Source organism: Chenopodium album, unplaced genomic scaffold (genome assembly GCF_948465745.1).
Source record: "Chenopodium album unplaced genomic scaffold, dcCheAlbu1.1 scaffold_36, whole genome shotgun sequence".
Classification (NCBI taxonomy): Eukaryota; Viridiplantae; Streptophyta; class Magnoliopsida; order Caryophyllales; family Amaranthaceae; genus Chenopodium; species Chenopodium album.
In genome coordinates this window covers 38,805-61,992 of record NW_027665203.1, presented here as the reverse complement: position 1 = coordinate 61,992, position 23,188 = coordinate 38,805, and the positions used below count along the sequence as shown (strand labels likewise).

Sequence of the window (23,188 nt, the reverse complement as noted above, 5' to 3'; positions counted from 1 at the left end):
CTATTTAATTAATCCTCAAATTAACAAATCAACACACGGATAAAGTAATTTAATAGGCATACAATACAACAATAACAACAAAAGGTTTTGTGTGAGACCGGACACACGTGAGACCGGGTTCAATAACAAAAGTCCAATAAAAAGGCGCGGGCTAACTAAACCCGATCGCGAGGCTCGCAACACCAAAAACATGATAGTGGACTCACATGAATAAGCCTTAGTGTGAAAAATAGGTACACAATGATAATTAAAAAAGTACAGTACATATTACGGAATATGTAAATGCATAGTCTTACACTCTTATGTATATTTGTTTCATGGAATTATTTTCTATATATAGGAGTACTTCGTATTATGAATATGAATATGAATTTACTCAACAATATGTACCAATACCATTCCTCGACTACCCAAGGAATTACTGCAGATTTCCAAATCTTCCATTGTGATGATAAACAACCTTTGACTATAGAGAAGTTTAAAATTAGGGAAATCAGGTTGAGCATTCTAATTATTACTAAAAATAGGACCACCACCTAATATATTTAATGTCACGTTTGTCACGACCTGTACTATATTAAGAGATAATTTAGCACGTCTTCGGCGTCTCTGAACCTTCTGAGGATTTAAGGAAATAAATCATGATAACTTGTTAGTAGTTAAATATAAAGACAAGAGTTAACAAACATATAAGTTTATGAAAAATAAGATTGTAGATGATCTAGTACAAGGAAATAAAATCACACCTCCCGTTTATGCTCAGTAGCCTCGGCAATAGCACCAACAATAAATGGATTTGTCTCCTTTAGGAATTTCTCCCAAAGTAATAAGCATTGCAACGGAGTTATAACTGTTTCTGATAATGGAATCTACATATATATACAAAAAGATATAATTATAACGTTGTTAGGGTTTAAGCTCCATACTTTTACTTTTAATATATATGGATTATATTAGATCTGGTGTATTTAATGTTTTGTTTCCTAATTTATGACAATCTATTATCTCTCCTTTATTTTTACTCTATTTTTCTCTCTCCTCCCTCTTACGATATCCGTATCATTGTTGAAAATCATCAAATTATATTGAGATAGGAATGTATTAGATAAAACCCGTGCGATACACGATTTATTTGAATTTTTAAACTAAAACCAATTATGTTAATACTTCGTATTAAACATATACAATCATGTGCTTCAATTCATTCATATCGTTTTCCTTTGTTTTTATACAAAGAGTAAGCTAGAAACCTAACCTTATTCCAGCTGGTTGATGTTAGAGCCTGAACCTTCTCCCAGCACTTATCATGGAATAAAGCAACTAAATATTTTTCAAGGTCCTCAAATTTATCATCCAATAAAGCAACTAAATATTTTTCAAGGTCCTCAAATTTATCATCCAACTGAATTGCAGCCAGAGCAGATAAGAGTTTAAGACACTACAAAAATATTTGGATCATAAGAAGAAAAAAAAAAAAATTAGTACGTTTAACAATTTCCAAAAGATTGAGAAACTACCAAGTAAATTTCACCAAATTTCATTTACATACCGCATAATGAGCAATTTTTGTAATTGATTCAATATTTGTATTCTCAGTCCATTCCCGTTGAACATGACCCTCCAAGCTGAATAAACTTATGAATCTAAAACACAAAATAAAGAATTAAAAAATATAATACACTCTACCTCCGCCCAAAAACACTAGTAAAACTATAAGTTTAAAAATATACAAATTTATTGATATCTCACTTGATAAATTAGATTTACTTTTCCTGTAAATTTTGAGTTTTTCTAAACTATAACCTTGAGGTCGTTAAGTTTCTTTTCCTAAATTACAAGTTGCGTCTTCCAACTTAAGTTGTACAGTATTGTTTAATTAACTGTTCCCTCTAACGTTAACTCAACGTTAGTAATTGTTAAAATAAAAAAGGGGGGGGGGGGGGGGGGTGGGTGGGGAATAATAAGAAATGGAGGAGAAAAAAGAAGTACATGAGAGCTTGAGAATTATATGAAAAAAAATATGCTTATTGTAATTCCTCTTACATCACTCTAAAAGTCTAACTCAATCAATTTGGATATGAAATTTCTCTCCAAAGTGGCGTAATTAACAATTAACACAACTATTGACATTAGGTTAACATTAAAGGGTACGGTTAAATAAACATCTTAATTTGGAAGACATGCACATTTTATAATTTTGAAAATACATGTGCATACCTTAAAAAAAACTCATCAACCACATAAACATAGCTTTTAGAAAAACCCTAAAAATATTTAAATGAAATTAGCTGAGTTGAATATAGGTCGAGGTGAACTGACCGTACCTAATTTTAGATAAATAAATAAATAAATAAATAAATTACCTAGCTTTCATAAGGCTCGAGATGTTTTGCGCGTGTTCCCTAGCTTTTGCCTCAACCACACTTCTTGCATAATCCTCTAGCTTTGCGCGCATGTTTTTTTGCATTTGTTCATCCAAATCAAACTGAATAAAAACTTCTGCAAGCCCAGTCTCTGCATGATGTATCTCACGTTGAAGAATTTCTTTTATTGATGGCCAGGCTTTATCATTTGTAGTATCCAACAAAACCCTACTAACGGGTCCTATGAGAGCCACACTTAACCTCGCCTACAACATCATATGTAAGACCACTTTGTTAGACACTAATCAAATACTCCCTCCGTCCCATGATATAGTTTTTGTTTGTGTTTTCTCACGATATTTAAGAAATAGGAGGAGAAAGTGAATAAAAGGTGTTAAATTTCGAAACAATATGAAATGGGCCTGGGCAACCCGAACAAGGAGGAGGAGAGTTGGGTCCACAAACAAGGCTTTGAAGCTTCCATACTAAAACCAATTGGCAATAGTAGGAGTTACTCCTCTACCTTATAAAGTGGAACCACCTCTCCTCTTTCTCCAATGTGGGACACTCATAAGTGGGCTACAATGGGATTCAACACTCCCCCTCACTTATGAGTGTCCTTAGAACTAGAGCACACCAGAAGGTACAATATAAATCCTCTTTGGGAATGAACATCCAATAGAGGCCCCTTAACCAGTGGCTTGACAAATACCCAGTTATAAATGGCCCAACAAACCTGGGCTCTGATACCATGTTAAATTTCGAAACAATATGAAATGGGCCTGGGCAACCCGAACAAGGAGGAGGAGAGTTGGGTCCACAAACAAGGCTTTGAAGCTTCCATACTAAAACCAATTGGCAATAGTAGGAGTTACTCCTCTACCTTATAAAGTGGAACCACCTCTCCTCTTTCTCCAATGTGGGACACTCATAAGTGGGCTACAATGGGATTCAACAAAAGGAACGAAAAAAAAGTACAAAGCATGTTCAAAATTCAAAACTAAATTAGGAAGTACAATGCATAAACTTAAGAAGGTGATGGTATAATGATATTTACATACTATCCAAAAGTTCCCAAAATAGGAAAACAGGAACTATATTATGGGACGAAGGAAGCACATGATCTTATTATACGTATCTATTATCTCAAAGCAAATGAGTATTGTATACAAAAACACGTACCTCATAAAGTGAAGTAACTTCAGCCAATTTGGAAAGGCGGACAGTAGCCATATAATCATAGATATCACTGACAAGCTTGGACCTTGCTCTTGATACATTACTGTTTGCGTGCCATTGTTCAACAAATGGATCTGTTGAAGCAAGATACAAAATAAATTTTGATGTGAGTTTGTGTGAAACTTTTCCGTTTGGATTGTATTCAATAAATTATAGACGGGGGTTACAAGGTATTTGATGTTGATGCTGTTGGACTGGACGAGGAGGAGCTTGCTGCTGTGCTTGGCCCAATGTAGCTGCATTGGGCTGTTGCTGCGACTGTGTGGGCGTCGGGGAGTTGCAATGAGATTGAGCATCAAAACATTGGGCCAGATTTTCAAAAAAGACTGCATACCATGTTATTAATTAAATCATGTAAGACTTAGCTTCTTAATAGATCTAATGGAGTAATTAGTTTACTTCATCAAAATTTTAGATATTGGATATTTTAAATATTTCAAGATATTACGCTTTATTCAGAAAATCATAAAATACGATCATACGAAGCTCATAAAGTTAATATTCCATTTTGTAGCTATCAAGTAAAGGTTAACCTGTACATCCTTCTGCAAAATGTGTCACACAGATATCTTTGCATCTATTGAAAGCAGCAGAAAATCCTTGTTCTTGTTTTAGAGATTCGTTGAAGAGCTCCTTAAACCTCTTCACTGAATTTAAACGTAGATGCCGCAAACTGGATTCAACAGCTGGTTCAACAAGCTAATGTAGAAAAAAAAAAAAAGGAGTATTATTATCAGTACAAAATCCTTTATTTCTAAATGGGAGAACAAATAATCTCATGATATATATGATGACCAATTTAATTAGGAGAAATTGATATATGCAATTACACAACTTTCAACTCCCCAAAATAAAATAAAAATTATACAGTATTTATTTATAATTGATATTAAGCTTGTTAAAGTGTGTTGATGTAATTGTGTCATTTACTTTATAGATATGTGAGTAATTTAATGTGCCATATTGCCCATATACCATGTGGTTGTGTGCAGTGTGCTCATGCATCTAATTTTATGTTACTACAAACAACGCCACTAATTTTTTTTTTTTTTTTTTTTTTTTAAAAAAAAAAAACACTATAAGAAAGATTCTCAAATTAACAATTGTAACAAAGATAGAAGGTTTTACTATACTTCTATCAAATCATGTTCTAATTTCTTCTTTGTCTTGGTTCGGATATCCCCATCATAATCTGCAACCTCTAAATCATACCTGAAAAACGAAAAATTCATATACTTATATAATTTAAGCATCTCCGATCCAAATTGTCATGATACATAAGATTTCAAACTAATTTTCATTATAACTAATTTGTGTTCCAATAATTAGCTATATGCTAGTTATTCAAATAAATGAGCCAGGAGAATACTTTCACAAAAAATAAAAAAAAGAGAGAGAATGAGCCAATGATATATCATTAGGGATTTTTGCAATTTTTTCCCAAGCAGTTATTTTGTCAACAAATTTGATAGAGTATAAAACATATTCCTGGGCCTCAATTATCAGCTTAACCTTTTGGTTGAGTTGGTCCACTAACATGGTATCGGAGCCCACCCCCCCCCCCCCCACTTTCAAGTAGAATATTAAGCGCAGGGTATGAGGAGGGCACATGCTGCATCCACACTTCTAGCCCAACAAGTTCTTGTGTGAGGGGGAGTGATAGAGTATAAAACATATTCCTGGGCCTCAACTATCAGCTTAAGCTTTTGGTTGAGTTGGTCCGCTAACACAATCTAATTAATTCCATAATTTAGCTGGAACAGACAAGCTAGTAGATATAGACTTTTAAATATTTTAAGTATTATTGTTCCTAAGGACCCTAACTACAACTATTGAAGATGCTCTCACTAATTAATTTTGGGGTTTTTCTAAGCTATTCCCTTAAGGTATTCGAGTTTCTAAGATGTACCCATGCTTTTTCATGTTTCTAAGTCGTGCCCTTCAACTCCTTATCAATACTAAAATGTACCCATATAATTAGTTGTTTAAAAATTATTCGAGAGTGTAATTTTGTGGCTTCAGTTTTCATTATTAGGGTTGCGGTGGCTAAGATTTATTTCTCCTACCATTTCCTTACCTTTTATCATATTTCTATTAAATTTATAGTTAACTTTAGGTTACGTGGAAGTCTCAAGGAGGGTACCATTAATTAATGGTAGTGAGTTGAGGGGTACAACTTAGAAACTTGAAATAGCATAGATACACCTTAGAAACTCGAATACCTTAGGGGTATAGCTTAGAAAAACCCTTAATTTTATAATAGTTCAATGTAAAGAATTTTGCATGTTTGTCTCATCTTCCTTGTTTCAATTATTTTGTCTTGTTAGCTTATACGGAAATAAAATATATCCGACTTTTTTTTTTTTTTTTTTTTTTTTTTTTTTTTTTTTTTAAAGTTGTTAATATTTGGTTTATAACTTCTCTGTCATTTAGGGTTTTAATCGACAAGGTTGTTGTTGGGTTTTGTATTGTGTGGAGAGTGGTTCAAGAGTATGGAGGCATAAGGGAGATGCAAATGAACTGCTTGTTGGAAGAAGTTCGACCGAACAAGAACAATGGAGTTTGGGGAGTTCGGTCGAACCTTTGAAGCAGTAGCAACATCATTTTCATTTCTAGCAAAGGTGTGGTCAAACCAAGGGAGGTCCGACCGAACCACCTCAAGTTCGACTGAACACAAGGTAGGTTCGGTCGAACCCCTGCTGCTCTGTTCGACGGTTCGATTTTAGTCGATGTAAGCTGCATTTTAATCTTAGCCATTGATTACTCTTGTACTCTTAGACTATATAAACTCATGTATGTCATTTATTAGGGTATGATTTAGATTTAAGAGAGAGAAAAAGCCTCTTGAGATTAGTTCATCTTTTTAGGGTTTAAGAGAGTGAATTAAGAGAGGTGTGAGCTTTCATGGTGTATTGAGAGCTTGTAATCATCATCATCAAGTTACTTCATCGTGGATTGGTGGGTTTTCTCCCGGCATTGGGTTTTCATGGTAAATTTGTTCTTGTTTTTCGTCTTACTTGATTTTGTTCTTTGATTATTGTTAATTGTCGTTAATCGTAAACTTAGCTAGCACATACATAATCCTTTCAGTTTTTAGCCAGTTGTCTGCCTTTGCCTCATTCTTTTTGTTTGTCGGCAGCAGCAAAACTGGTTATCATAAATTCGATGTCAGTCGCATCATATAATCATATCTTGTCTGTTTTCAAGATACAGTCTTCTGTAGCATCTCAACTAGATAGTATGCTTGCCAGCTTTTGGTGGAGATCGTCTGGTTCTCGGAAGGGTTTGGCGTTGCGCTCGGCTTCTCTACTTCACTTACCCAAAGGTTTGGGGGGTTTGGGTTTGCGCAACATTTCCATCTTTAATTCTGTCCTCCTTGCAGGTATAGAGTGGAGGATGTTTTGAAATCCTCAACTTTTGGTTTCTAAGCTCGTATTTCTCGCCCCTCATGGGGTTGTCGTGGGTTATAGATGGCTCTTTCGGCTGTTGCTTCAGGTGTATGTTGGAAAGTGGCTAAAGGTAATAGGGTCCGCATTACAGCAGGCGAGGGGTCTAGTGTTATTCAAGGATAGTTTATCTTAGTTGGATCTTCTGACTCATGTGTTTGATAAGATTGATCCGCATTCTAACAGGTGGGACTCACTACTAGAATTCGGTCAAGTTGCGACCGTTTTTTTACGACCGTCAATAAAACAATCGCAAAACTAGAAATCTGCGACCATTTTAAAGGCAATCGCAATTTTGCGACCGTATATTACCATTTACACCGTCACAAGTATATTTGAATAATTCTTTTTTAATAAATACATGTGAAAATTAATTAAAAATAATAATAAAGTAGTTGCGACCAACTAAAACAATCGCATATTACGACCGTTTTTACACACGGTCGCAAACAGTCGCTAGTTGCAACCGTTTTCAACAGTTGTAAGTAGTATTTTTCTTTTTTTTTTTTTAAAAAAAAAAGGGGATAAAAGGCCACTAACCCTAGCCTTAATTCCTTTTTAACTCTTTCAGCAGCCGCTTTTTCTCTCTTTTCTCTTTCTCTCTCCTCTCTCTCTTCTCACGTTAGTCTATCTTCATCTTCCGTTCTTTCCTTCTCTCCATTCCTCTTCTCCTCCATCATTCCTCCTCTCCTCCTTCATTATCTGAATTTTATCGCCGGAAATCAAACACACTTCAAAGAAATAGATCAAAATTCGCCCAAACATTCAACCGGCACCAACCATCACTACCATGACCACCACCGTCAAGCTTGAGCCCACCACCACGATCTCCACCGTCACAATCTTATGGCTAAACAAGTTAACGGTTTTAAGGTCAAATTTGACCATGAAAAGTCTAGATCTAGACTTTTAATAGTCGAATTTGGCCTTATTAAATCAAATTTGAGGTGAAATTCGAAGTCAACTCGAGGTTAAGGTATGTTATCATATTTATACTTGTTTGTCTGATTTTTTATTTGAATTTGTTTTGATTTTTTCTTCGAATTTCAGTATTCGAATGTTGGTTTTTGTTCATTTTGGGATTCATATTCGTTTTCATTTTATTTGTTAATGTTTGGGTTTGATTTTTGTAATTTTCGAGTTTGTTTTTCGTTTTTAATTTGGTTTTTATTTTTTTGGTTTATTTTTGGTGGAATTTAGGTTATATTTTTATGGTTGCTTAAAAACAAAAGGTTATATTTTTATGGGTTTTTTTTTTTAATTTTTATAATTTTGATTTTCGTTTTGAATTTTGGTTTATTTGTGGGTTTAATTTTTTGGTTTTTTGGGGTAAGGTTGGAGGTGGTGGCGTAAGTGGGGGGTAGTAGTGATTAAGGGTGGGAGGTTGGCGGTAATGGGTGGGGGGGAGGGAGAGGTGGCTTAGGTAATGCTCTTGGCGGTAGGAACATGGGGTGCAGGATGTGAACAGGGGGTGCAGTTGAGGGTGCGTATGGCCTGGGTTTTGTTTGTTTCCAGTTTTCTTATTTTCTTTTCTTATTTTTTTTTTAAAATATGTAGTGATCGCCTAATGTAGTCGCAAATGGCTAATATTTCGACCACTACTATACTGGTCGTAATTAATTATATTTGCGACCGTTATTATAAAGGTTGTTGAAAATAGAGGAAACGGTCGCAAAAATATTGCGATCGTCAACCAGTTGCAATTATGACTTTTTGCGACCAAGTGAATCACGATAACCACTTTACGACCGTTGACAGCCACAATTACATTTAGCGACTGTTTTTGCTATTTTTTGCGACCGTTTATGACGGTCGTAAAAACATTAATTTTTAGTAGTGACTCCTCGAGGAGTCCATTGGTTTTTTTGATTGCCCAACTTCCGTTAGGAACCTTAGTTTAGATCATCCGCAGGAACTTATTGATGATTTTATGTATTGGAAATTCTCTAAGTATGTCTCCTTTTCTTTAAAGTCTGCCTATGCTCTTTTATTGCAGCAGACTATTAGGTGTCCTCCTTTGGGGTCCTTGCCTGATCCCTATTGGAGGAAATTTTGGGCGCTTCCCCTTCTTCAAAAATGGAAGATCTTTGGCTGAAAATTATTCAGGCCGGTGTTCTGGTAGCCTCAGTTCTAGCTATTCGCGACATTTCTATGGATTCAGTTTGCTGCTTCTGCCAGAGGGAGCAGGAGACGGTCGACCATTCGTTTCGAGACTGTGATTTCATTGCTCCTTTGTGGGTTCGCAACTCGTTTCATTTCAATATCCAGGGTCTTTTTCATCTTCCTTTTCTCCAATTGGTTTTTGTTATGGTTTCTTTATTAGCAGCTGCTAAGGACATGGAGAACCTGGCGCAGTTTTTCTCCCTTCTTTGGGCTATTTGATTGTCCTGTAATAATGTACGTTTCCAGCAACATGTTGTCTTTCTTGATGATGTTTTACTTCTTGCTTCTGGTGCAGGGGATGCAAGCTCATTCAGGATTCTCACCTTCACTCCTCTGCTTTGGGTCCTTAACCCTAGGCCAGCTGATTCGGGGTTTGCTGCCAAGCTTGCTGGGGACCTCACATCGGGGTTTGATATTTATTTGATTTGTGATGGGTCTTGGTCATCCCCCGATAACTCGGCAGGTGTTGGTTAGATTTTTCGTGATTATGACGCTCCTTTACTCCGTGGGGGAGGGGCACGTGCTTCCCGAGGGTCTTTTTTACACTGGTTAGCAGGAAAGGCTCGTGCACGAGGGTCTTTTTTTGGCTTTTTAAATTTTCGCTTGTGCTTTTCTTTTTTTGCTCTCACTGTCAAAAAAAAAAAAAATGGTACATTGATACTTACATCTATGACTACATTGCTTCTTTAAATATAAACCCCAAAATTAAATAAACTCAAAGGTTACATAAATAGTGTACATGTTAGACTATGAAATGAATCGTAACTAGGATGCTTCCCGACCCCCTGGTTATTGTATGGACCTTTTGATATAGACAATTGTACTAGAGTTTGTAATGTTTAGTTTACGCTAATTAAGTGCCTTTTTTACCAAAAAAAAAAAAAAATTGAATAAAAATTAAAAGTGTACAAAACCATAACATATTCAGACAAGTATAATTTTTGAGGGAAATATAGACACTAACTCGCATAAACAATGAACGATGATTGAATTGAGCTTTTCTCCAAATTTAGAGGCAAGGCCAGATTGTGAGGCTACTTTGAGTTCAAGCCAATCCTGAAAAAATGGTAACAGAAAGGCCAACGAAATTTAAGCAGAGTAGTAGACCAACAAGAAAATCGAAAGTGGGGATGTTGAGTATTTGGGTTTTTATACCTGATTTTGGGTAAACTTCCTATATTTTTCATCAGCAATTTCTTGACACCGAATATTAGACACCATGACCTGAAATTTTAAATTATTTGTACAATAACAATTACATTAATAAGTTCAACAAAAAGAATCAAATCTCGTTCACATTACTAGTTTAATTTGTTTAGCATTCATGATTACTTTGACTGCAGGAAGATTAAGGTCCTTGTTCTCCTTAATAGTTTTCCAAATATGTTGCATACTGAGAGGAAGAGATGAAGCTGGTACAACTTTATCACGGTCTTCGACAAATCCTCCGGGAGCTATTGAGTGTTTGATTTGTTGCCTCAAACTATCAACCTTGATATGCCCATTATTTACATGAACTCAATTAGACAGCTTTAATTAATAATTTTAATTAAGAAAATCAAAATACTGTACTCAACCAATAAATAATGCCACACCTTTTCTTTGAATTTCTTTGTTTCATGTTCATAGTGAGAAAGAGCAACGACTTTAATCTACAAGCAAGTCAAAGTTAATGTGTGAACAATGATACAAAAAGTCAATTTATAACACTTGATAAAAAAAAAATTAAAAAAGAAGAGTTGTATAAGTATCAAAGAAGAGTTGTATAATTATCGATCTTTTAGGAAAAATTAGAAATAATAATCCCAACTTTCATCAATTTTGCTATAATAATCCCAACTTTGGATTATTCTAGAATAATCCGAACTTTGGGAGTTATTCTTTTTCTACAATCCCTAACCGGTCAACAAAAGTCAATGACCTATTATATCAGGTCATTTGACACATGTCAAGTCCTAATTGGTCCAAATATTAAAAAAAAAAAAAAAAAAAACCAGCCAACCTCCCCTCCCCCCCCCCCAAAAAAAAAAAAAAAAAAAAAAAAAAAAAAAAAGAGTAGTTGTATAAGTATCAAAGAAGAGTTGTATAATTTTTTTTTTTTTTTGACGGGAAGAGTTGTATAATTTAGCTAAATAAAATGAAAGGTTTTTGTTCAAAAAAAATAAATAAATAAAAAATGAAAGGTTTACTTACTTACCTCAAAAAGCTGACTTAAAGGAATATGTTCTTGGGTTGGTGCCTTGGAAACCGAATCCCATATCTTGCAAAATTTTTAAAAAATTATAAATAAATAATGTAAAATATAATGTCATACATTAGTAAATTTCTTTTTTTTTTTTTTTTCACATTACCTTTTGAATATTTTCTTCAATAACCGGTTTAATTGTTTCAAAAGGTGTCATCTGATATGAAAAGCCAAAAAAAAAAAAAAAATTGCTCAAAATTGCAAAGTTGTCAATAATACCTCAGCTCATATATATAATTAAATACACACTTGCGTTATATGTAAAAAGACAAACTCACCGTTGTCATATCACGTATTACAAAAATTAGAGTGATCCTACGAGCCTTGAACAATCGCCTCATGACCTTAACACCATCAAACGGCAAACGTAATGATTTTATCATGTTTAGAACCTTGAAAAACATTACTTAAGGAATACTCCATTCTAATTAAAGAACTACATACATAATTAATTAATAAAAATTTTGACAATTACCACCTTCTATTATGTCTATTTTAGCAATTACTACCTTGTATTTTTTTTTAAAAAAAAAATTACCACCTTTGTTGACCCTTATGAGGTTTTGATGATGATACTAAGAATTGAGCAAACTTCCTTTTAATAAGGATTTTCTAGTGTTGTGATGTTGGCAGGTTCAGTAAGCGTAGAGGGGTGAAGTAGGAACTGGAACAAAGAAACTTTAGAAGATCCATGAGGACAAGTAAAGAACAGAAGAAGAGTTTCAGCAATGGAACTTCCCGAAGTTTCTGACTAGGAACTTCAAACGGGTTGTAACGACCTGGTTCTGGTGTAATGCTGGGGCAAGCCTCAATAATCAAGGATCAACGCAAAGATCAAGATATCAACCGAAGAAGATGGACTTCATAACTTATAGTTGTATAAAAGATAAGTTTGTTTTCGTAAGATGATGTAAACATATAAATGACTGTTATGCCTGGAACTTATTAGAAATCAGATAGAGCTTGGCAAACTAACTAATTCGTAAAAGATAAATATGAGTTTTATAAAAAAGTACTTAATTGATTTTATCTAAAATCAGGTTTAACTTGGTTTTATCTTTTTTTATAAAATCTTATCTTTTAACAAAAACGAATTTGATTAAATTTGGTTTTTATAAAAACGAATTTAAATCTGTTTGGACTCGGTTTTATAGAAGATAAGATCAGATTTGTGTTTGATCTATCTTGTTTGCGAAAACCCTAGTTTGAGAAGCTGAGGAACTCCTATAAATATATAAGTATTTCAGCTTAGCAAAGTGAGAGTTTTAAGCGTGAAAACCACTTAGTGCTTAAGAGTAAGTTTGCCAAAGGTTTAAGCTTTATCATTTTGATTTCGGGTTTCATGTGTAGCTTTCCATTTATGTGTTAGAGTGTGTCTTTGAGTTGTAATTGGTTTTGGGGTGAGATCGTGAATTCTCTTAAATTCACACAAGTGTATGAGTTTGAATTCTCTAAAATTCGAGTGAAGACTGTGAGTGCACAGAGAGTGAAAGGTACCTGAGAAGTGTCTTGGGTCACCTGGGAAGTGTCCTGGGTAAGGGGAGAAAAGGGTCCTGAGAAGTGTCTTAGGTCTGGTAGGAAGTGTCCTATCATAGAGTCAAGTGTCTGTGGTGGAACTTGCAAGCAAAGGTCTGTGTAATAGGTTGTACTAGGAGAGTTGCCTATTATAGTGAAATTTGTTTATAAGTCCCAATAGGGCCGAGGTTTTACTTCCAATTAGGCACTGGATGGTTTCCTCGTAAAACTTGATGTGTGCTTTAAGTTTTCTTTACGTTTTTATTGTTTAATTCCGCTTAAGTTCCTCGATTGGAACTTACTACTATTCACCCCCCCTCTCGTAGTAGTTCATCTAAATTAACAACCTTCTATTTTCAAAAACATCAAAAGTTACCACCTTTTTGCCCTCCAATTATCACTTTCTGTAATGTCCATTTTAGCAATTACCACCTTCTACTTTTTTTTTGGAAAATTACCACCTTCTATTTTCAAAAACATCAAAAGTTACCACCTTAAGAGGCAGAGAAAGCACCTGAAACACAGTCTCTAGTAAAGGATTACATGCTGCATTTCTACGTCCAATGTCATTGTACCACCTAAATTTAAAGATTTAGATCAGTGGAAATAATCATGTATGTAATTAAGGAAATACAACAATAATAATAATAAAAGTAAGTATTTCACAAACTTACATGTTTATAAGCACTATATCGGAAACTGCAAGAGCAAAGAGAGCACTTTGTTTCTCAAAAGCAGTATCATCCTAGTAAATGCAAGAGAATGAGCATACTTGAGGAAAATAGGTTGTTACATGAATTTATGCCAAGAGCATCAAAGTGATTCAAAATCGATGAATGATACAACGGTGACGGCGATCCGGTTACCTCTCTTTCTTGACTGTCGGCACCCTCCACATCCATTGCTATAGTTAAGGGCTGCTCCATGCCATCACATGATCTTGCTAGCCAAATACCTTTGGTGGTCGCAGATCTGACAAGAAGAACAAACTTATATATTTTACTTTTTCGCTGTATATATAGGTACTTTACTATTATTGCTTATATGGGCATGAATCGCATGATTATATTACTAGTCAACAAACTCAGATTATACATGTACTCCCTCTGTCCCTTATTCACATGGGAAAAAAGTGGAAGGGGATGAGAATCGAGTTAGGAATGAGAAATGTGAGAGAAATAGGGAGAAAAGGAAAATAATGAGCCCAAAATGACGTCACGTGGTAATTGGGGGGCAAGAAGGTGGTAACTTTTGATGTTTTTAAAATTAGAAGGTACTAGTCAACAAACTCAGATTATATATGTACTCCCTCTGTCCCTTATTCACATGCTTATGTTTCTTTATTATGTTTTAAAGTTTTTTTTAAATTTTTTTTTAAAGTTTTTTTTAATTAAATATTTTTTTTAATAAATTAAATTATTAAATAATTAGATAATGGGACCCACTAACGGCAAAGTTGACAGAATGCTAACGGAAGTACTGATATCTATAGTTTAGTCATTTTTGAGGTGCCAATTTAAAATATAATTTTAGATGGGTAATAAAATTCAATTACTCCCATTTTCGAGGTACCAAAATCCAAATTTTCCTATTTTTAATTATATTTTACTAATTGTTAAAGCAATATTTTGAAAGTATATCCGTTGTGTGTGTATATATATATATATATATATATATATATATATATATATATATATATATATATATATATATATATATATATATATATATATATACATATATATATATATATACATATATATATATATATATACATATATATATATACATATATACATATATATATACATATATAATATGTATATATATATATATACATATTATATATGTATGTATATATACATATTATATATGTATATATATATGTATATATATATATATATATGTATATATATATATATGTATATATGTATATATATATATATATATATATATGTATATATATATATATGTATATATGTATATATGTATATATATATATATATGTATATATATATATATATATATATATATGTATATATATATATACATATATATATATACATATATATACACATACATATACATATACATACACATATACATACATATATATACATACATACATATATACCACTACTAGAAATAGGCCTATTTCCGACGGATTGATTCCGACGGATACCTAATTCCGTCAGAAACATAGGAAATTACGACGGATTTTTATTCCGTCGGACATTTACGACGAATTATTAGGATCCGTTGGAAATCCGTCGGAGATTTCCGACGTAAAATAAATCCGTCGGAATATATAAGCTTTCCGACGGAAAATTCCGTCGGAAATGTAATTTTCCGACGGAATTAAAGTCCGTCGGAAATTTCCGATGGAATATTCCGTCGGAAAATATTTTTAAAAAAAAAATTCAAACTCTAAAAGCAGCCCTCCTTTTATTTCACCCCTTAGCCGTTTTATTTCACTTCCCCCTTTTCATTCTCTCTCCTTTCTTTTGCTGTTTCTCTCTCATCTATGGCTTCCTCATCTTCTCCCCCTTCTTTCTCACCCACGACCCTCTCCTTCGTGTACTTCCTCTCCTTCGTTCTTCCTCTACGAGCCTCTCCTTCGTACTTCCTCTCCGACCCTACGTCCTCTCCTTCGTATTTTTGATTTTATACGGTTTTAAGGTTAAATTCGACAATCAAAACTCTAGATCTAGAGTTTTTATTGTCGAATTAAGCCTTATTAACCAAAATTTGGTGAAATTCGAAGCTAATTTCATAATTAAAGGTATGCTTTGATGTTTTTAATGTTCTTTCTTTTGTTTGTTTTTTTTTTTTTTTGAAATTTGGTGGTTCTGGTGGCTCGTTGGTGGTTTTAGGGTCAGTTTAAGGGTGGGTCGAGGGAGGTGGTGGTGGGTGCCGCCAAGGCTAAGGTTAGGGTTAGGGTTTGGGTGGTGAGAGAAGGTTCGTTTAGGTCTGGGTTAGGTGTTTGGGTGTTTTAGGTCGGGTCTGGGTTTGGGGGGTTTGGATCTGTGTTTGGGTTTGGGTAAGTCGGGTCTGGGTTAGGGGTTTGGGTCCGGGTAACTCGGGTCTGGGTTAGGGGTTTGGGTCTGGGTAAGTCGGGTCTGGGTTAGGGGTTTGGGTCTAGCTTAGGTTTGGTTTTGTGGTGTGGGTTAATTTAGTGGGTGGCGGTGGTGGTGGGTTGTAGTGGCGGTGGTGGCGGGTTGTAGTGGCGGTGGTGGCAGTGGGTTAGGGTTTGAGAAGGTTGGTTTGGTTGGGGTTGACAGCCTTTGTGGGTGGTTGGAGGTGGTGATTCGTCGTGCCGGTGGTGGCACGGCGTATTTTTTTAATTTCCCGAAAATAGTTTCCGACGGAATTCGCAGGTACCAGAAATTGTCTTCCGACAAAAAATTCCGTCGGAAACTCCGTCGGAATAGTGTTTCCGACGGCATTTTCGTCGGAAAAGGTGGTTTTTCCTACAACGGCTTTTCCGACAACTTTTTCCGACGGATTTTAAGGTGTTTTCGACGGAATTTTTCCGTCGGAAATGGGCCTTTTTCTAGTAGTGATACATACATACATACATACATACATACATACATATACATACATACATACATACATATATATACATACATACATACATATATATAAATACATAATATATATACATATACATATACATATACATATACATAAGTTGCAACATTTTGATTTTGAAATTATTTATATCCTTTCCTTTGACTAGTTTGATGATTGCTAAGCTAACATATAGATAGTTAAATTGTGGGATCTTGTTAGATTTGTCTCTATTTTAGTATCAAATGCTTATGATTTATAAGTATTGGTAATTAAATATATTAACAATTGAAATAATGTATTGACATGTATGAAAAAGAAAAGTGTTGCAAGTATTATAAAATGGAGAAAGTATATATTAGTATATCGATTGTATAGAGATGAATTGAAAAAGACTTCAACGATTATGTTCCATCTTGTTGAAGGTTAAAGGTTTTGATAATGATGAATATAAATCATCAAATTTCAACTAATGAGAGTTCTCTAAGTGTTGTGATTAGAACAGGTCAAATCTAAATTAAGAAGACATGAAGAGGTTCCAAGGAAAGGTTAAAGAATATAGAAGGAGAGTTCTCTAACAAGAACTAATTGAGTTCCCTAATAGGAACTTGAAAATAGCAAGTTAAGAACTTCAATTTGGCCTGCGTTAGAGGCAGCAAGTTTCACAAGAACTTGGCCTACAAAGTTCCAGTTGAGAACTAGAAGTAAAGTGACAGCAGGACTTAGTCATGGATTGTGTGAAGCCCAAGTATGTTGGCTTACAAGATATTGGCGAAGCAGGTTTTTATCTCTTAGATTAGCTGTAAATATGATTGTTAAGTTTATGTGTGAAAATCTATTAGAAACGTGACAAAAGGGCTTGGCAAGCTTAAAATAGGAAAGGTTAAAAAGATAAGTTTTTAAGAAAAGATTTTCTAAAGTGCTTTATTTCTTAAAAACTCAATGTCAAAAGATATTATCCTTTTCATTACTTATCTTTGATAAGTTTAACTTTTCTAAAATAGATTTTCTTTGAAATAGATTTACTTAAAACCATGTTTTGTGATTTTGGAAAAATAACTTAATTATCTTTTTAAAACCCTACTTTCTATATGAGCTAGTCTTATATAAATCGTAGTCATCACATTTCATATTTTTCAGTGAGTTTATGTATGAAGGAATCGTAGTGTGCATATTTGTGTAAGTTTGCCTAGTATATCACTTTGTCATGTTTGTTTCAGGCTTCATGCATAGCTTACCTTTCATATACTAGGGTCAATTTATTATATCAGTTGGGTTATTGGATGTGTGTGTGTGTGTATGTGTGTGTGTGTGTGTGTGTGTGAGTGAGTGAGAGAGAGATTTACTTCTTTGCATACTGAGTCGTAGGCTTCTAGGTTAAAGCTGAGAGTTAGAGTTCTCAAGGAGTACGAGTAAATCTTACTTAGGACTTAGGTTAGGTAGATTAGGGACCTACTGTGTAGCAAATTCAGTCTGAAACTTGTGAGTAAAGGTCTGAGTATAATAATATAAGTTGTAACTTGTGTGTTTACCCTATATTATATATAGTAGATTGATTTGGTTCTGGAAATCCGTAAGAGAGTCGAGGTTTTACTTCTAGTTGGACCTTGAAAGGTATCCTCGTAAAACTTTGTGTGCATTGCAAGTTCCTTTACCTTCTGTTTTACATTCCGCAAAATAAGTCATTAGGAACTCACATACAATTCGATCACCCGCTTCTTGTAGTGTTCGTCTCAACTAATAATTGGTATCTTGTTCGTATTAACTAAGCTAACATATAGATAGTTATAATGTGGGATCTTGTTAGATTTGTCTCTATTTTAGTATCAAATGATTATGATTTATAAGTATTGGTAATTAAATATATTAATAATTGAAATATTGCATTGACAACTATGAAAAAGAAATGTGTTGCAAGTACTATAAAATGAAGGAAGTATATATTAGTATGTAGATTGTGTCGAGATGAATTGAACAAGGCTTCAACGATTATGTTTCAACTAATTTAATTTTTATTCACAAAAACCAATTAAAAGCAAGTATTGTTTGTAAAAAGTGAAAACCATCAAACGTCAGCCAAGGAATGTACTTTGTATTCTCATCTTGCTAGTACTTGTAGTAAGGGACTGTTCTGATTGACTGAAATGAGCTAAACTGAACTGAACTGAAATTATTAAAGCTGAACAGAATTGAATTGAACTGAACTTAATATTTTATGAAAGAAGAAAATTAAGATAAGAACTGAACTGAATTGAATTGAATTGATTGGAGCTGAACTGAATTGAATTGAAAATAAGCTGAAGAGAACAGACCCTAAGTTAAGACACAATAAAGTATTTTCTAAGCTTTATACGAAGTATTTAGCTTTCAATTTACGGACTTTTTTCACTTTATTACCCGAAAACAGCATGAGCTTTTAATAGCTAACCTTCCTTTACGCGCATCCATCTCCTTGAAGTTGGTTCCAAATAAATGGTTCAATAGTGTACTTTTCCCTACAATACCAAACACAAGTTACAGTTAGCAAGGTACTTGTGATCGAGGAATTCCTAGTTTATCACTCAGATAAACATATTTTGTTTGTCAAATGCCAAAATTGTAAATAAATCAACAACTTTGTCAACTCAACATGATATAGCTGTAAATAAATCAACAATTGTAGGTCTCATATTTGATAAAAAGTTGTTAATTTATTTACATTTTAACCATTTGATAAACATATTTTGTTGATCAAGAAGATAAATTTGTATTTTCTCCTAAATATCCAATAAAAAAGAGACAGACAATGGACAAAATTTATTGAATTTTGTAAAAATTTTGTATTCAAAATGGTCGTTATAATAAGCACAAAAAATGCTTCATAAAAAATACTCCGTAAATGCAAATATATAAGCTAGTACAGTAATAAAAACAAAAAACGTACCACTGTTTTGTGGGCCGAAAATGGAGACTATTACATATGACCGCCCGCATGTTGCCCAGTTCACTTCTTTTCCAAAACTTTCGATTCCATTCACATTGAATGTACCATCTCCACCGATTAGCTCTATTATAATTTCAACATTTATACCAAATTGTGTTTCACTATCTTTAATTAACGTCTAACATAGAATGTCTTATATCTAGTAGTAGTATGAAATTTTTTATACGAAGTAGCATATTGAGGCGGGCAAATATAAAGCATTAACAAAGTTGTGGAAAATTGGTATTACGGAGCAACAAATAAAAATCTCAATTTTAACCTTTGTCTTTTTTGTACTCCCAACTATGTGGTGGTGCATTTCTTAAAACAGACTACTTTAACACGTGTTGATCTGTAAGTGGTCCAAAATAAACAAAAAATTAAACTAAATTAAAACTAATCTATACCCTCCTATCCAGCCCCAAGCCCCCAACACCATTCCTCCACCATGTTACCCCAAAAATCCAACCCTCCACCATGAAAACTCCCCGATCGCCCTAAATCCCCCAACTCAAAACTACCCTAACAAACCACCATCTTGAAACCAACCCAAGCCCCCTGCACCATCAAAACCAGCGGGTGCTTGGTTTAGGAAAGAGAGAGAGATAGAAATTCCTACTACAAATAAGGGGAGGGTGATTTTCGAGGTGGGGAAAGTGAAGGGGTGATTTTATGTGGGGCTGGGATGGAGGGATTGAGTATTGGAAATAGGGAGGGATCTATTTTAATTTTTTGGACCAATAAATGTACAACACATGACATTTACAAATTAACATTCTTATGTAGTAATTGCAGTTCATCTAGGTTTATAGAAAGAAAACGCATCCCTAAAATTGTAAATATAGCAAAAAAAAAAAAAAAAAAAAAAAAAAAGTCAAACAACCTGATCACGTACGATCCCATCTAAATATAATCCAATTGGGAGTCTAATTAATCACATAGTTAAGCATGCAAGAAAACAAGTACTTATGAGAATATATTACAAGAAAACAGTAAAGATAAGAGTAAAGATCAACATACGACAAGTGGCTGTAGTTGAGTTGTTCATGGCTTCCTCCTTAAACAATTCAGAAAAACTCTAAGAATGAAGAGAGAGATAAATACAATGCTCTCTATAAACTTGATCAAAGAGAGTGGATAATGGAGGGTTGGAGGAGATCGACTCCTCACTATAATTGACCAAGTCAATGATGATGCAGTCGTCGCAAACTCGCAAGTCTTTTACTACTTATGTCGACTAGTATCACCATACTACAAAATTATGCGTCTTCTTATGTGCGTATCATCCATGTCGTTTGCACCAAGGGGCCTTGCTTTGACGTTGTATCATGGTATCCATTAATTCTAATCTAGTAGGGCCGTCGTATCCCTTTTTTTTTTTTTTTTTTCCGTATGCTTAACAATAATAATGTTAATAATGGTAATAATAATCTAGTAGGGCCGTCATATCCCTTAACTTATTGACTGTTCAATAGTGAATATTGAATAAATGAATAGTAAGAGAGATTTGTTATGAAACATCTAGATATGGATGACTATTATCTCATGTATCATCAGGAATATTCTAGAATTTGAACTTATTCAATGATGGAACCCTAGATAAAATACATGTATATATATCCCATACTATATGGAATAATATACAGAACGTAACAAATTTCTCCCATCTCTCTATATTTTCTCTTCCATATTTAGCACGTTATCAGCACCAGCTCTAGCTAAAAATCAAGACCAAGGTTTAACCTTAGACAACGATCATTTGTTAAAGACCTTGAAAGGTACGCCTACAATGTTATTCCATCATATTATTGTAGATAAATAAATTAACTTATTTCTGGTATTCCATCAAATTATTGTAGGTAAATAAGTTTGCATATAAGAATTTCTTTCAAAAAAAAAAAAAAAAAAAAAAAGTTTACATATAAGAATAAGAATACATACCCATTAGTCAAAAAGAGTAATTCAATCGCAATCATATTTGATTAGAGTAATATACTATATATTATGTACGTAGTATTATGCGCATAGTTGTTTAATATAAGGCGTCATTTATGATGTAAGATAGAGTTGAATTGTACAGATTAGATTTAGTTCTTGATAGTTGTGCTCTCGACAAATACAAGTTCATGCCCCAGATTTGCGAAATTCGTTTATCTAATGGCATGAACCGTAAATACCAAGCAAATACAAGCCCCTTAATTAGTTCAACGAAATTGACAGCTCACCAACTACTCCGTTAACTTGCAAATTGGATGGCAACTTCACGCCAAGTTAACCCTTGTTAACTATGGTTGGTTACTATACAATATACTGTAGCAAATTTTGAAATCACCATGCAAAACATTATTGCCCTGAGCTATTATAGCGATTTCCCTTTGTAGCGATTTTCAACCTATAAGAGAATGGAAATGGTACTTCCCTTCGTAGCGATTTTCAAGCTATAGTATTCTGAGTTGATTTATATTGTAAGATGATTAAAGTTACTCAATATAAATTAAGGGATGAGTGGTAAACCGGCGGTAGCAATTAGCAAGTTTCAAGTAAGTTTAACTTCCTATCTCCTTTATTGAATATAATATGGTTTGATGTATAATAAGTTTATTTATGTAAAATTACTCGATTCAACTTGTAGGCAGATCAGTGTTGAACTATATATGGATACGATTATGGATGAAGCGATAATAGAGGAAGTGTTGTTACTTCTGTTGGTGGAATTAGTTTGGGTGATGATAATCACTACTAGAAAAGTGTCGTTTTCCGACGGAAAATATTCCTTGAAACACCCTATTTTCCGTCGGAAATAGGGTTTCCGACGGAATTCTGTCGGAATATGTCGTCGGAAAACCCTTTGTAGGAAAAATGGCATTTTCCGACGAAATTTCCGTCGGAAACACATTTCCGACGAAATTTCCGACGGAAATCATGCATCGGAAGACAAATTGGGGCCCGGAAACGTCCGTCGTAAATTTCCGACGGAAAACAAATCCGTCGGAAAATTCCGACGGATTTTCTGTCGGAAACTTCTGCCAAAAAAAATAAAAAAAAACCCACCCCACCCTACCACACACCACCACCTACCACCACTTCCAACCCCCACTGCCACCCCACAAGCCAAAAATAAAAATAAAAACCCACCCCACACCACCACCCACCACCACGTCCAACCCTAACCCACCCACCACCACGACCCTAACCCAATTAACCAGATCTACCACCACCTTAACCCATTTAACCCATAAAACCCACCACATCCGACCACCGACACCACCGATCCTATCCCAGACCCAACCACATACCACCACCGACCTTATCCCACCACCATACACAACCACCGACACCATCAACACAACAAAATCGTAAATTAACCCACAAAAAACGATAATTGACCCACAAAAAACGAAAAGCACCCAAAAAAACGAAAATTTACACAACAAAATCAACACAAAAACTCAAAGAATACCTTAATTCGACATAATAAACCTCGAAATTGGGTTTAGAAGGCCAAATTCGACCACAAAAACTCTAGATCTAGAGTTATTGTGGTCGAATTTGGCCTAAAAACCTTTGTTTTCTTCGTGAGAAGAGAGAAAGGGCGAAATTTGGCCACAAAAATTGGTTGATGTTGATGCCGGCGATGGTGTGTTGATGTTGGTGTTGTTCGTTGTTCGTGGTGTTGTTGTTG

At 34.3% G+C, this 23,188-nt stretch overlaps 1 protein-coding gene across 2 annotated transcripts; it reads right to left on the bottom strand.

Moving 5' to 3' along the window:
* Positions 1-223: 223 nt before the first annotated feature.
* Positions 224-20,630, bottom strand: LOC145622000 (protein ROOT HAIR DEFECTIVE 3-like). Of its 2 annotated transcripts, XM_081676376.1 has the most exons (22): positions 20,527-20,629; positions 19,468-19,590; positions 18,973-19,039; positions 13,838-13,943; positions 13,646-13,716; positions 13,486-13,549; positions 11,735-11,800; positions 11,563-11,613; positions 11,409-11,471; positions 10,807-10,863; positions 10,544-10,702; positions 10,367-10,435; positions 10,176-10,267; positions 4,736-4,814; positions 4,136-4,301; positions 3,770-3,928; positions 3,546-3,676; positions 2,364-2,629; positions 1,550-1,643; positions 1,256-1,438; positions 747-869; positions 224-618 (listed from the first exon to the last, which is right to left on the bottom strand). In XM_081676376.1, the coding sequence occupies exons 1-22, from the start codon at positions 20,552-20,554 to the stop codon at positions 508-510; spliced, it is 2,328 nt and encodes a 775-aa protein (XP_081532502.1). In that variant the 5' UTR covers positions 20,555-20,629; the 3' UTR covers positions 224-507. The 2 variants fall into 2 exon arrangements, with proteins under 2 accessions (XP_081532502.1, XP_081532503.1); XM_081676377.1 differs by lacking the exon at positions 1,256-1,438 and having other exon boundaries at positions 20,527-20,630.
* Between the last annotated feature and the right edge of the window lie 2,558 nt (positions 20,631-23,188).